This window comes from Stegodyphus dumicola, chromosome 4 (genome assembly GCF_044657685.1).
Source record: "Stegodyphus dumicola isolate Sdum_Otavi_A_Nest chromosome 4, ASM4465768v1".
Taxonomy (NCBI): domain Eukaryota; kingdom Metazoa; phylum Arthropoda; class Arachnida; order Araneae; family Eresidae; genus Stegodyphus; species Stegodyphus dumicola.
This window is the reverse complement of record NC_140771.1, coordinates 168,477,195-168,491,537: the sequence shown is the minus strand read 5'-3', so window position 1 is coordinate 168,491,537 and position 14,343 is coordinate 168,477,195. Positions and strand designations below refer to the sequence as shown.

At 30.2% G+C, this 14,343-nt stretch overlaps 1 protein-coding gene across 5 annotated transcripts in view; it reads right to left on the bottom strand.

Annotated features, from left to right (window-relative positions):
- The window catches only part of LOC118190799 (transcription factor SPT20 homolog), a 137,747-nt gene that overhangs the window by 20,505 nt on the left and 102,899 nt on the right, over positions 1-14,343 (bottom strand). The window contains exon 21 of one of the 5 annotated variants that reach the window (XM_035361585.2): positions 7,384-11,659. The exons of the other annotated variants lie outside the window; for them this stretch is intronic. Within the exon in view, the coding sequence (XP_035217476.2) occupies positions 11,652-11,659 (8 nt within the window). The 3' untranslated portion in view covers positions 7,384-11,651. Of the gene's footprint in view, positions 1-7,383; positions 11,660-14,343 lie in introns of those variants that run through there. 5 annotated transcript variants of the gene reach the window in all.

Below are 14,343 nucleotides of genomic sequence, written 5' to 3'. Positions count from 1 at the left end.
ACTGAATGAAGTGACTGCATGTATTTTTTATTTTCTGAGTACAAAACATAAACATAAGCAGCTCCATCATAGAATTTCCCTCATTAGCATATGGCTCCTAAGTTACAAAGCCCCTGTTTTACTAAAACATATTAACTTCCTAGCTATTACGAAAAGAAATTATATTACTGATTATACTACATATCTATATAATTTATTTGTTATTATGATTTTATATATAATACCAATAAATAAAGAAATTATACATTACAAATAAATACTACTTTTAAAACTGGATAAGCATGAACTTTTTGGGGGGGCTCTGTGTGTATATGTGTGCGTGTGTGTGTAAAGAATGACACATGAAAATTACTTCTAAGTACATTATCTATTTAACAGTTAGAAATCTGAATATCTGAGATTTTCTCTAAACAGACTCACTTCAAAAACTTGTTACTTTTGGGGAGGTGAACCAGTTGTGTCAGCGGTTAATTTTATTCGCTCTTGGGAACTTAACCATCATCAGTTTAGTGATTTTTTTTATCAGAAATCAACAGAAATATCCTGAACAGAATCCAAAGCATGATATGCAGTTTGAATTATCCCATTTTTAGACAATACACAAATTGAAAAAAGCAACATGTTAGAGGTAACATTTGCATTATAATTATTGATGTATTAAAATGATGTAATATATTGGCACTATACACAGATGAAGCACAAAATTATACAGAAATATTTATGGAATATTAGTCAAAAAGTTTAACTTAACAGGCATGCTGTTAGTCACAGATATGATAAAAATGTGCTATTAACTAAATGTTAATTTACAGATATTACCAAAGATAATATTAAAATACAGAAGAAACAGCCTTCAAGAAAAAAATTACTTAAGTGATTTTTTTCTTGAAGGTTCAAGTTCTGATGTTCAAGTTCCATTAGTTCTGATACGTATGTGAAAATCATTTAGCATAATTTTCAGGGAACTATAACTTTTATTAAATGATAAAATCATTACCACTTAAAAAATAATAATGGCTTATATTTGTATATAAACATTTGACTGCTCTATTTTTCCAAAAGAAAAAGTAAAAGTATTCAAATTGCGTAACATGTTGTCTTACTCTGCAATGTGATAGCTTGCAACTGCTCATCAAGATTTTAGTGGACCTCAAAAATTTCTTCTATATCAGGATCAACATCAAATAAAATTTTCTTAACATACTCAATGTGAATAAAAATAATTCAAGTTTCTGCAATTAACTCCTTAGTCTCTACCCTAGCTTCACATCTTTAATCAAACTAGAGATAGTAAAGATCACACAATGTTTAAAAAAAAAAAAAAAAAAAAATCAGTGTTTTAATATTTTCTTGAGAAATTCTTAATATATATCCCACATAGTGTTTCTTCAGTGTAAAAGATATTTTTTCCCAACCTAATTTGACAATATTGCTTGACTGAAATAACTCATGCTGCAAAATGTGGATAGCAAATTTTACGTAATTGGGGGAGGGGTGAGCACAGAGTTGTTGACTGATCATTTGAATAAAGTAGGAAAGAACATTTTTCTAATTGCAATAACGGAATAATTAGATGTATTAATTTCATGTTAGGTAGGATTTTCCTGTATAAATATATATTAATTTCTTTCAATATTCCACTATTCAAATAAATTTACATTTCTTTAAGATTGTTAATATAGTTCCTTCCATGAAAAAATAATAATAAATTAGAAATAGTGAATAAATTTCCAATACTGAAGTATAACAGTGATATTTAAAAAAAAAAAAAAAAAAAAAAAGCTGTCTCTTCTGTTTTGGAGGGTTTTGTTCTTGTTCTAAACATTGATTTAATTTCCATAATGAGCTTATTCTCCAAATTAAATTACATGAAGAAATAAGTAAATTGCCAATAGTATTTTTTTGTTAATTATAATATAATTATTCATCTTTCCTTTTCTTTAATGCTGCCCAATTAAATTCCGATGTCAATCCCGGTATTACCCTGTTAATTAGGAATCAAATAAAATGGCTAGGAAAAAATTCAAATCTGCATTTCTTTTCAATTACAGTTTAAAATTTAATTACTTCACAAATATGATAACCTACAATAAAAATTTTTATTATTAACAATTAAGCTAAATTTAACTACTAATATGCTAAATATCAAAAAGTTTCTGATACTATCTTTCCGGCATTGATGTTTGAGTTACGGTGGCTTTCAAATTACTTTCCGAACAGAACTAATCTCTTCCAGAACTTCAGCATTCCACAGTTAATAAAAGTATAAGCAGAACTACAAAGCTATTCAATATCTATACAGCACAAAAAAATACCAAAATTGTATAGTTTTAAAAAATTAGTTTTTTGGAGGGAAAGGGGGCTGGAAAACTAGGAAATTCAGAAATCATGTCTGAAATGCTTTTACAGCACATGCCATGAGCTCACAACAAACTACTTTTATATTTATTAACTAAGGCTAATTGATCAAGGCAAAAGCAACTCAAGGGCTATCTACCTAGTGTTTATTATTTATAAGTGATAAATGTATTAACACCATGTTTATCATTAATTTAAATGCAATAGACAGTTATTAATTTTTAAGAAGAGTGACAAGTTTCAATGAAAAACAAAGTTTCAAAATATTATGTTAGAAGTCCTCCTACTTCAGTGAGCAAAGATCATCTACACTGCAGGCAAATAAGATCTTGAATAAATAAGATGAAATGAAACTGAACAAAGTAGTATCATCAGTTGCTCAAAACAAAATTAAATAAATAAACAAAGCTTAGCATTTTAAGGCTGCAGAAAAAGTTGGAATGGAATTAACATTATTAAACAAAGTTGTCTGATTCTGAAAGAAGTGGAAGACTTCAAAGAAATTCAATTCGCCAGCTGTTGAATTTTTCTAGATACTGTAATAGAACTGTAACCAAAAATTGATTTAGAGGCCAAGAATAATTAGCTATGGAAGACTTTATTTTTAATGACATATGGTTCATGTTCCTTAAACACCTGCTAAGCCTAACTGATGTATGTTGGACAAATCAAAAAAAAAAAAAAAAAAAAGAATGCTATAAATTCCTCAAAAAATTGAAAACTGAAATATGGTTTTTAAAGACTGAAAAAGAAGTTTTATTAGCAGGAGAAATAATTTAAAAACTGAATGTCTGAGGAATCTAAGTACACAAGCAGAAATGGAATGACGATATTATTGTTGCTGTTTTCAAATTAATAAATACAGTCAAAAGTCGTTAATCAGGACTCGTCGGGACTTCGGCGATTCCGGATTATCGATTTTTCCGGATTATAGATCATCAGTTTAAATCTGGTAAGATGGCATGCAAAAATTACAAAATTAAAAATATGAAACCGTAATTTATGAAATAAAGAACAATTATGATCTAAAGGGTATCAAAATTTACAAAAAGAAAAAACTTAATATTTATTTGTTTACTTTATTAAACATTTCCTTCAATGTAAGTTGCTTCGTTTCATGTGATAATACTTTCTCTTTAATTCTAATTTCTTGTTTAGTTACAAAGTTCCGCTGTTCAAGTCCTATAATTGCTGTGTTGAGAATACCGACTAATTTGTCAATCGAAATGTTTTCAATAACCTCTGGGTCACTTTCTTCACTGTCGGAAGCGAATTATAATGACGAGGAACTTGATTTAAATCATATCAAAGACGGAGTACATCGAGATGAAATACTAAACTTAGTACGGAATTATAATCCAAATAAAATAAAAACATCTGCTCTGAAGATAAGGATAGTGTTGACAGATCAACTTCCAATCCGCGGCGTGAAATTGATAAACAGATTTCGGATTTCAAAACATACTTTCGCTTTGTAGATACAAATTACATATTAGTAAATATATATTGGAAATTCTATTTGATATAATCTTTCTAATCTATCATAATCTAATAATGACGTTTCTGCCCCCCCCCTCTGCCGAAGAGCAGCGTGAAATTGATAAACAGATTTCGGATTTCAAAACATACTTTCGCTTTGTAGTAAATATATATCGGAAATTCTATTTGACATAATCGAAAGTTCAAGCTTACTTTTATAAAATTGCTCTAACAGTCTGCAAAAAATAATAAGCCGGATCCAATTCGAAGATTAAGGAACAACGCAATCTGCAACATTAACTGAATTAGATAACTTTAGCTTAGCGCATAACTCCGTTACACATTAAACGCGCATGCGCACAAACATATTCGCAGCCATAAGGGTCTTACGCGCTCTCGTAAACGCCTGTGCGCATGCGTGGACGCGACGCATGCGCAGAAAGTTTGTAGCTTTGAGGTCCGGATTATAGATCATTCCGGATTATGGGTGTCCGAATTAACGACTTTTGACTGTATTATAAATGCAAGAAGAAAATTTTTCAAAATCTTTAGCACTGCTGAAAATTCTTAATAAAGAGCGACAGATTTAAATAACTGAAAGAAAATTGTAAAGAGTAAACACTGATATTGACATAAGTAAACAGAATAAATGGAAAAAAGCAATTAAGAAATTTTATTTCAAGTTTAAATTGAATATCTGGATCAACAGAATTCATAAGAGAAAAGATATTTGCTGATTGAGATAATAAAAAACCCCTTTATTGCTATCAAAGAGTTTGAAAGTATCATATAGCAAACTCAGAGCAGAAATGATTATTTTTTTTTAATTCTCAGTATATTGTAAGTAAATATTAACAAATAATGAATGGATTGAAAAGACTTTGCACATATAACCTTTGATTTGGTTATAATAATTGTTTTAGTAGGAGAATCTGTTTTATGGTAACTTAAAGTAATAAATTCTGGCAGTCTGCTGGAATAATATTCTTGCAGGCTCTCCAATGGTATTTACTCCAATGGTATTTACACCAATGGTATAAACTCCAATGGTATTTACAGAATATTACATTAAAATTTACAACATCTGAGTGTGAAATAATAAAAGAAAAATACAAACAGCAACAGTCTAAAAATATCATATAAAAATTTAGTGTTAAGAGTTAAAATGCCCCCACTTATTACAAAAGTCTTATGATTATGTGAAGAAATTATTTAGTAGAATTTATACTCTAATTCAATAAGTTTCAGATTTTGCACAGCTATAAAACTCTTCTAAAAATCGTAACATATTTGTAAGCAACTTTAATATACCCTATATACTTTTCAATTAAAACTTATTTGCACTTAAAATTTGCAACAATAATCACACATTATTTATGTTACTTAAAAAGCAAAGAAAAATAATTAATGTATGTAGTACCTTGGATAAACCTGCTTACAGAATGAATATCAAAATTTAAATTTGGATTTGTTCCAAAATGAATTTTGGAACTCATTTTAACTATTTGCAAAAAATACAACCCATATTTCATAATAATTCAAAAAATAAAAATTAAATACATTCAAGGAAGTTCCTCTTTAATTGATTGATTTTTGCTTCTTAAAAAAGAGTGATCTATGCTGTCACCACTATTATTAGCATTACTCTTTGGGAGGAAAATGTATTATAATCAAAACATTTTCATCATTGTACACAAAAATATAATATTACAAGTTCTTTCACATATATATCAGTAATAAATAAAAAAAAGAAACTGAACTGATTTGGGTTTCAAAAACATAAAATATATAAAAAAGCAGCTTTTTCCTCAGCCTTTCCAAAAACACACCCCTTAAACCTTATCTAATAAAATAAAATTTATTTAGTCTCATCTGATGAATTTATGCTTTGTTTATGTGCATTGTTCTTCTTATTCATTTCACAATAACTCAAATCTTTATTCCAAAAATTTAAGCACATTAAAAAAGGCAATACCTTTTATATATTCTAGCATTATTACCAAGTTTTAAAATTTTATGAATATAAACAATATTTAGTAACATAATTTTATTTAAAATACTTAATTTTCAAGTAATTACGATCGTATTAAAAGCAAAAATTCTGTTTAGAATACAAGACTAATAATAAATCCTGTAGATGGCCACTATATACACACATACGGCAAACCATCCGTGTAATTACATTAACCCTTTGGGTACACATTTATTTAAATTTTTTTTTGCACTTGGAACATATTTAATTTTGTGAGCAAGTAAGAACAGTATATTTTATGCACAAATTAATTTATTTCATATTATTCATTATATATACTTCTACATAATATTGAAATAACTAGGCAATTAGTATTACAAAATACATTTAAACAAATTAACTAAATTAAAACTATAATAAATAGAAAATTATCAATAATTTGAAGCATGTGATACTTTTCAAAAGAGATTGATAAATGCAGTAGTACTTTGCATTCTTTGCACTGCCAGGTAGTATCCTTCCTAATTTGATGTTGATGTATCAGATGAAGTATCAGTACATTATGTGTGTCTTTGTCCAAACAAATGCAACACATGATCTGATGATGTATCAGAACGTCAAGTGCATCCTTGCCCAAACAAATGCATGATATACTAAAAAGTCAAATGTAGCCAGAGGGTTAAGCAGAACTCCTTTTCTCATCCACAAAGAATCACGTCTATCATGGAAAAAATCTTCTATTGTTTAAATTATGCCAACGTACGGAGAACCTACTTTTCTAAGAAGCAGTAAAAATGCCCTTTGCTGTTCTAATCTACAAATACTTAACCAAAATTGTTCAGATTGTGCTATAAATAATTTTAATACCCAATTCCATTTTAACACAACAGATTTATACCCCAAAAATAAGTAAAAAAAAAATAAAGTACAAGTCATATAAAAAACAAAAGACTTTCAAACGTAAAAAAAAAAGTACAGATAATAAGTTATTTCCTTAAAAAGTTGTATGAGAATCTTTAAAAAAAATTTGCATGATTTTCATTCACTTAAGTTTGTTTAAGTCTCTTCCTTATTATAATAGACTCAATTTTTTAAACACTAGTTTGGTACCAGAATTATCACCAAGTTCATGTTTACTTTTCACATACACTTCATGTTTGCTATTTTTTCACAATTGCTTTAATATGGCATCAGAAATATTTGTCCCAAGATCTTCCACAGTAAACTCAACAAATCTATCAACTCCCCAACATGAAATATATGGCAAGTTATGTCTTGTTGACTTTTATTCTGTTATTTAGAGAAGAACCACAGACTTTCAAAATTTTGCGTATAAGAGGTTGTTGCTGGAACAACTAAATGAAATTTATGGTTCCCAGTAAAATTTCCCTAACCTGCTTTTTCTAGTTCCTGTGTTCTATATGCTCACTGATGATTTCTGCCATGTGTGCGGTTGTCCTTGCACTCAGAATCTAAGCAAGAATGAGTTCACCAGCTTCTCAACATAACCTGCCAAATATCCAGTATTGAGAAAGAATTAGTTTTTTTTTTTTTTTTTTTTTTTTTTTTTTCCCCCACGGTATGAAAAGATTTCAATTTATGTACACAATTTTTAAGGTGCAACTATCTGTTTACTTTGTTGTCAGATTAGATGTAAAGAATATAGCTCTCTCATAAAACTATTCCAGTCAACATTATTATTTTCGTACAGGCTGAGCCGCTTCTCCAATCACTTAATGGGTTTCATTTCCTCTGTCGCAAAAATATGTACCAAAAAAAAAATAACTTTTTTTTTTTTTTTTACTTTATATAAAGATGATTATTTGTATGCATGTAAAGTAAATTTTTATTATAAAGTCATATTTTACTGCTGCTTTGAGAATGCTAAATTGGAAACAAGTACGATTTACATATTACTCATTGACTGTATATTTTCACTGGCAATTTAGTTTAAGCAAAGATCAGAATTAAATCACCTTCATTGCTTGAAAAATGTAAATAGGCATGATGCTAATTTTCAATTGGCAGGAGGGAGAAGAAACTTTAGTTGGCCACTGAGTATAATTAGCATATTTTTTATTTTATAAATTAAATTCTACATAATACAAATCTCTGGCACATTTTCTCACTTATATGTACTATAAAATATGTCATTTAAAAATAGCTTTTATAAAAAATGTATATTCTAAAAATATGCTTTTTTTACCTTGAATAGGTACACTTTTTCAGAGTTCGCACACATTTCTGCATACCAAAATTAAGTACTTTTAAAGACCATTAATGAAAAAAATTAAGGACCTGTGAGCAAATGGGAACTGAATAAATTCAATTAAAAATATTATCTATGCCTGAACTTCACTTTTGTAATACTATCCTAAAAAGAAAATAGATCCCTAAGTAGTGTGCATTATTACTAAACATGAATTAACTCACAAAATTATTAATAAGTTTGAGAATAAAATCAACTTTATAAAATGTATCAAGTAGCATTAAATATTTTACACTTATAATAGTTGGACATATTTGAAAGAAGGTATGTGACATTTTATTGAAGTTTTACTAGCAGTAAGCTTTATTTATTTTTTAAATGGTCCATTTTGTCACATAATTGCTAAGTCTAGAAGTTTAGTAAACAGCAGGTAGTTTTTACGTCAAATGGCATAGATTAAAATGAGAAGTAAAACCATAATCAGGATGCATGAATCATAACAAAAGACTGGATGTTGTCACCGCTGCTGCTTGCCTGGAGGAAGACCTCCAGATTAGAGCAAACCTGAAAGGCCTGATGTAAGCACAGCTGGCAAGTTTTGAAAGTCAGTTGGGCTCTGTCTGATGCATTTCGTGCTGTAGCTTCTTGTCGAGTTCAAGGATTGTAACCCAGTTAACATGTTGACTGGCGTGGGCGTCACCGGTGACCGACACTCGACTTAGATATAGAGCCGTGGGTGCCACCGATGACCGGCGACACGACCAATAGTAAAATACGTAATTAGAGTAAATATCGAGACTGATAAATTTTTAAATAGTACCATTGTTACTATAATGGTTTGAAGAATAATGCAAAGAATAAGTTTTACATGAATTTTTACAATTTTGTGTTTTATCTTGTGACCACGGTAAGGATTAATGAAAGATAATAACTCACTTTAATATGTAGAGATAATTTTTAAGGGTAAGCAGTTAGTTAAAATAATTAAATTAGCAATTATAATTAAATTTCTCTAACCTGATTTTTCTAGTTCCTGTGTTCCTAGTTAAATAACCTTAGTCATTATGGATTTACATGGCCACTATTAAATTTTACTTATTTTTTAACAATATTTGTTAAAAAGCCCTATTAAAATAACAATATAATAAAATTTGAGGGTTTAAAATATATTTAATTTACGGCATTGATTTTTATATTAAATATTAGGATAATTACACATTAAAAATTACAAAGCATTTATGTTTTGTAGCTTTTAATGTTGTTACAAAACATAAATGTTTTGTAACAACAACACTCAACAAAATATTTATGCGTCTTTTTAATTTGAAGCCTTCCCAGACATTTTGGCTAATTTATATTGATTTCCTTCTCTTTAAGCATCTTTTCTAACTATCAGAAATTTGTTTCAATACACAAACCAATTTTTCAGTTTCTGTGTGCTTTATCCCCTAACTTGTCAAACTCTCCACAGTGTAGCTATGAGAGTTTATTTGATCTGGTAAACGTTAAATAGTCCAAAACCTCCCAACAGACGTGAAGCAAATTATCGCCATATCTGAAAGTAACTACAATTTCAGACAAAGGTTTAAAACGGCCTCTTATTTAAAAAGAACTTAGAACATAAAGACATGCTCTGATGCTAACAAAATCAATTACATCTCATAGTGATGTAATTACACAAGAACAGTCAAATTCAAACTAAAAATGTGGACTGGTGGTCAGAGACTATATGATTTAATTTTAATTTAAGCTGGCTCAGTAACCCTATCATATATGGAAATAGAAATGGGAAGTTGTAGTAAAGGTTGAAATCATAAACAACTGGTTAATTTACATAATAATAACTAAACATATCTTTGAAGAATAATTTTCTTTATATATTCAGTTTCTTTCTTTAACACATTTCCTTTTCATTTTAGAATTTTTGGATTTAATTAAGGATTTCTGTTACTCTAAAAACACTAAATGCATTTAGAATGAATAGAAAAAAGTTTCTAATTTTATTTCTTTAGTAATAAGAACATTCAGAAGAAATATGAAATATACACTGCTCAACATTGAAAATGCAACACCAAGAAGAAGTGGTCAGAAAGTGATGAAATTTGGAAAAAAGAGACAGCAAGCAGCAATAAGTGATCTTTATTTCAAAATGATAGTCAGAATACAGAGCGAGAACGGCATCGGCTCAGTAAGATGTAGGGACCACAGTGGACAGCGATGCACGAAGAAACACGTCTAGGCATAGAGTCAATAAGAGTGTGGATGGTGTCCTGAGGAATTTCTCTCCATTCCCTTTCAACCATTTGCCACAGTTCGTCTTCTGCATTAGGCAGCCCCTGAAGGTAGGGGAATGCCACCGGCCACAGTACATTATCCAAGTATCATTGGGCCATCATAGTGCCCTGAATACGAACTAGAGGTGACCTGGAATCGTAGGCAATAGCGCCCCAAACCATTATGCCACATTGTTGCGTGATGGGGCTTTCCACAGTTACTGCCGGTTTAGATTTGTCTCCACGTCGATGCCACACACATATGCGGTGACTGTCACTGGATAAACAGAAGCGTGATTCATCTGAGAACACGACGCTTCACCATTCTTTCATCCACATCGCTCCAGTCCAGCACCATTCTAAATGTTGGCGTCGATGCTATGGGGTCAATGGCAGTCTTCTTAACGGATGCCGTTAGTGCAGGCCACGTTCAACCAATCGACGGGAAATGGTTCTGGTCGACATAGGAACATCCAGGGTATCTTGCACATGCTGCAGAGTCGCGGTACAAGTGACTTACGGGACGGCCACAGCTTGTCGGCTGATGTGTCAATCCACACGTGCTGACGTCACTCTGGCTGCACCTGCACCCCTCCTTCTTCCCACATTTCCCTGTTCCAACCATGTTCGCCATACCCGACGCACCGTGCTCACATCCATGTGGGTATCAGCTCATTTGATGTAAGGACCAACTCGCCCTTCTCAGTCCAATCACCATACCCCTCATAAAATCGTCTATTTCTGACCATTCTTTCTTGGTGTTGCATTTTCAATGTCGAGCAGTGTATATGGTAAAGGTCGGTTCTAGAGCTGTGGAAGAATTTTTAGAATTTAGTGATACACCAAGCAACAAAATCTAGAAACGCCAATCTTTTAGAATTTAGAGCAAGCATTGGAAGCAGAATTTAAGATCTCCAGAGATTGCATCAAGTGGGGAAATGCCTAGTGCCAGCTCTGTGCATGATGCATTACGGCATATTAGATGAATCTTTTAAATTGTCTATTTTCAATTTCTTTATTAATAAAAAAATTCCTTTCTATAATGCCTGTCCATGTGACAAGATTACGAGCATTTTTGATATTTTCCATGCTTGCATCTAGTGAAAAGTAGAAAGATAAACATGTTAAGGAAAAGATTCTAGTATCAGAAGTAAAATATTTGAATATTATGTTTCCATTATTCTTCCAAACGTTCTCCAAAAAGTAAGAAATTCATTGCAAGCTTTCTGTAAAAAACATCCATTACGTGTTAATAACATGGAGGCATTTTTCATTTCGTCCCCCATTTCTGGAATCTTTTAGAATTGTGGGTCTATAAATCTTGCCTTCAAATCCTTCTAAACTTTCGAAGCTGCAGTGTCTAAAACCCTAAAGAAAAATTATCCTTACAAAATTCTGTAATCACAAAAAGCCAAAAATATTTTTGGAAAAAAAAGGGAGGGGAAAGTGTAAAATTAATTTTATAGAGAAAACTGATACATATTCTGAGACAATTGCATGGGAAAAACTCTTAACTATGAAAAAAATAAAAAGAAGATATTTTTAAGTAATTACATAGCTAATTTTGCTTTTTCTTAAGAACTGTTTGGTAAATTGTGCTTTACAGCATTATACATTGTTTATTTTTCATATTTAAAATATTGTATAATAAGTTGCCAAAATGGAACTTTATAATATGACAGCGAAAAATAAAAATGTTTTATTTTAATGTTATTTTTTAAATTTAACTTCAATATATTATCATTACATTAATGAAATTTATCAATCTTAGAATGTTTTTAAAAAAACGTTGAAAACTTCCCAGATCTTGGAATTAAAAATTTTCTATAGAAAGTGATCTTAAAATCGCCAAAATATTGATAAGCCGCGAAATTTAGAGCCGCTAAATACAAGAATTCACATCCCCAAAAGCAAAGAGTTGTTTAAGAACTCTTCATTAGAAAAAATGAAATAATTTCAAAATGCTTATGTTTCACTTCTTGTTCAGAAACTCGAGTATCCCATCATTTATACTAGAAATAGGAACAAATTATAACCCATTCAAGAGGATAACCATATATGTCAGCGAATCGCCAAAAATATTCCTCCAAAATGATAATTTACACTTAAAATGGCAGTCGTAAAAACAGGCTGAAATTTCAGATGATTAAAATTAAGGACCTTCTGCCGATTTTGGCTGAAATTAAGGACTTTTAAGGACCAAAAATCAATTCCAAAAAACCTAAGGACTTTTAAGGCCCGTACAAACCCTGTTTTTCAAAATTAAATTCATTTAGAAAGTTAAAAAGGTGCTATTATACCAAAATAACATGCATAAAAAGAGAATTCAAATTTTTGTCTAAACTACACTAAATCATAATCATGTTTAAAAAAAAATCTTTGTTTGAGCAGAACCATGTATACTATTGCCTAGCAGTACTGGCATTTAACACCGGTACCACAGGTTAACACGCCTTACCATACCTAAACAGGCTAAACAACATCATAGTTCAGATCCATAAGTTATCAAATTCTAAACCTAAAATCATTCATTATGATAGGCTAACCCCTTACTATGGCCATAGTATGTAGTCCCTCATAGTGTATATAATGTAAATAATAAGCTAAAACCATGGTGCTATTTGTATATAAAATTGTAAGTTCATGCATTTAATTATTTACTATTTGATTTATAGAATATTATTTATTGAAATTATTGTTTTATATTTGATTCGTTAAGTTATTTAATGAAATTATTGTTTTAGTATTGCACTGACTCACTTTAGATGTCAGTATGACTGTCCATGGATTGTACTGCCCCAGATGTGCAGGCCTTGGGAAGGAAGTAATGTTACAAATTCTGTATGTATGTAAATAATTTTATTGAAATTATAGCATCTTTTGTATAATGTAATATGAAATGCTTGAAAAAACAAATCTTTGCCAGAAGAATAAGATTACAGAGGCAGGTTTATTTTACACTTAGGTAAATGGCTACCTTGCTAAATTTGCGAAATATACCAACCTGGCGATGGTTTTGGCTACTAATTTTTGTTGCCAAATCAACCAAAACTGGTGACCATTTACAACATTTTGCTATGGTCCCTGTATAACTGTAATTGATACTGTAACTAAATAAATGTAATTTAACCATATACGTCTTCCAGTAATTTCGAGAAATGGAAGGTAGTAGAGATTTCTCAGCAGCTGGAGGAAAACTATATAAGAGCAGAGAGAGTATCAGCTCTGGGTTTTTGTTCAGAGCTGACTTCGGAGTATTGAGAGATAGTGTAAGCTTCGCTGTTTGGATGTGTTTTGCACTGTGTTGTGTTTAATGTTATTAGTAGTTTGGAAATAATAACAACTGGTTGTGCTCTATTATTCTAAGAAGAGCTGTACGAGCACCTTTGTGGAAAGTTCCAAAACTGTAAATAGTTTCTTTCAGGAAAATAAATTTTGTCAAGCTATTGTTGGTTCAGTATGCATTCAATCCATTACAAACCTGTATGAACCTAAGAACAGCTTCAATCAGCAAAAAGAAAAATTACCTTCCTGGATGTTGATAATACAAAAATTTACAATCAGTTTTTAATCTTTTGAATTTAAAAATGAAATTAAAAATGGATATTAAAACAAGAAAGAAAAAAACCACTTTCCTGATTTCTAGAAAAAGGTGTTATTTTATCGTGTATGAAAAAAACTCGGCTTGAGCCCCCATCTTTAATACGAATAAAAATATTGTTAGATAAAAGATATTAAACATCATTGATATTTATTATAAATTATTTAAACCATGTAAATCAAAATAGATACTAATTATTTAAATTTTGAAAATATAAATTGGCTAAACTGAGAATGAAGTGAAAAAAGTTTTATGCAAAACATACCTGAAGGTAAATATATTGCCAAAATTATTAATCAATGCACACATTCTGTATTTCAAGCAGTTTATAAAAACAAAATACAAAAACCATAAAAATCTACTGTACTTAAAAAAAGAGAGAGAGAGAAAGAAGAATTGAAAAGAAAAGCTATTATTTCTGCACATATTTTCTACATTATTAGTTTTGTTA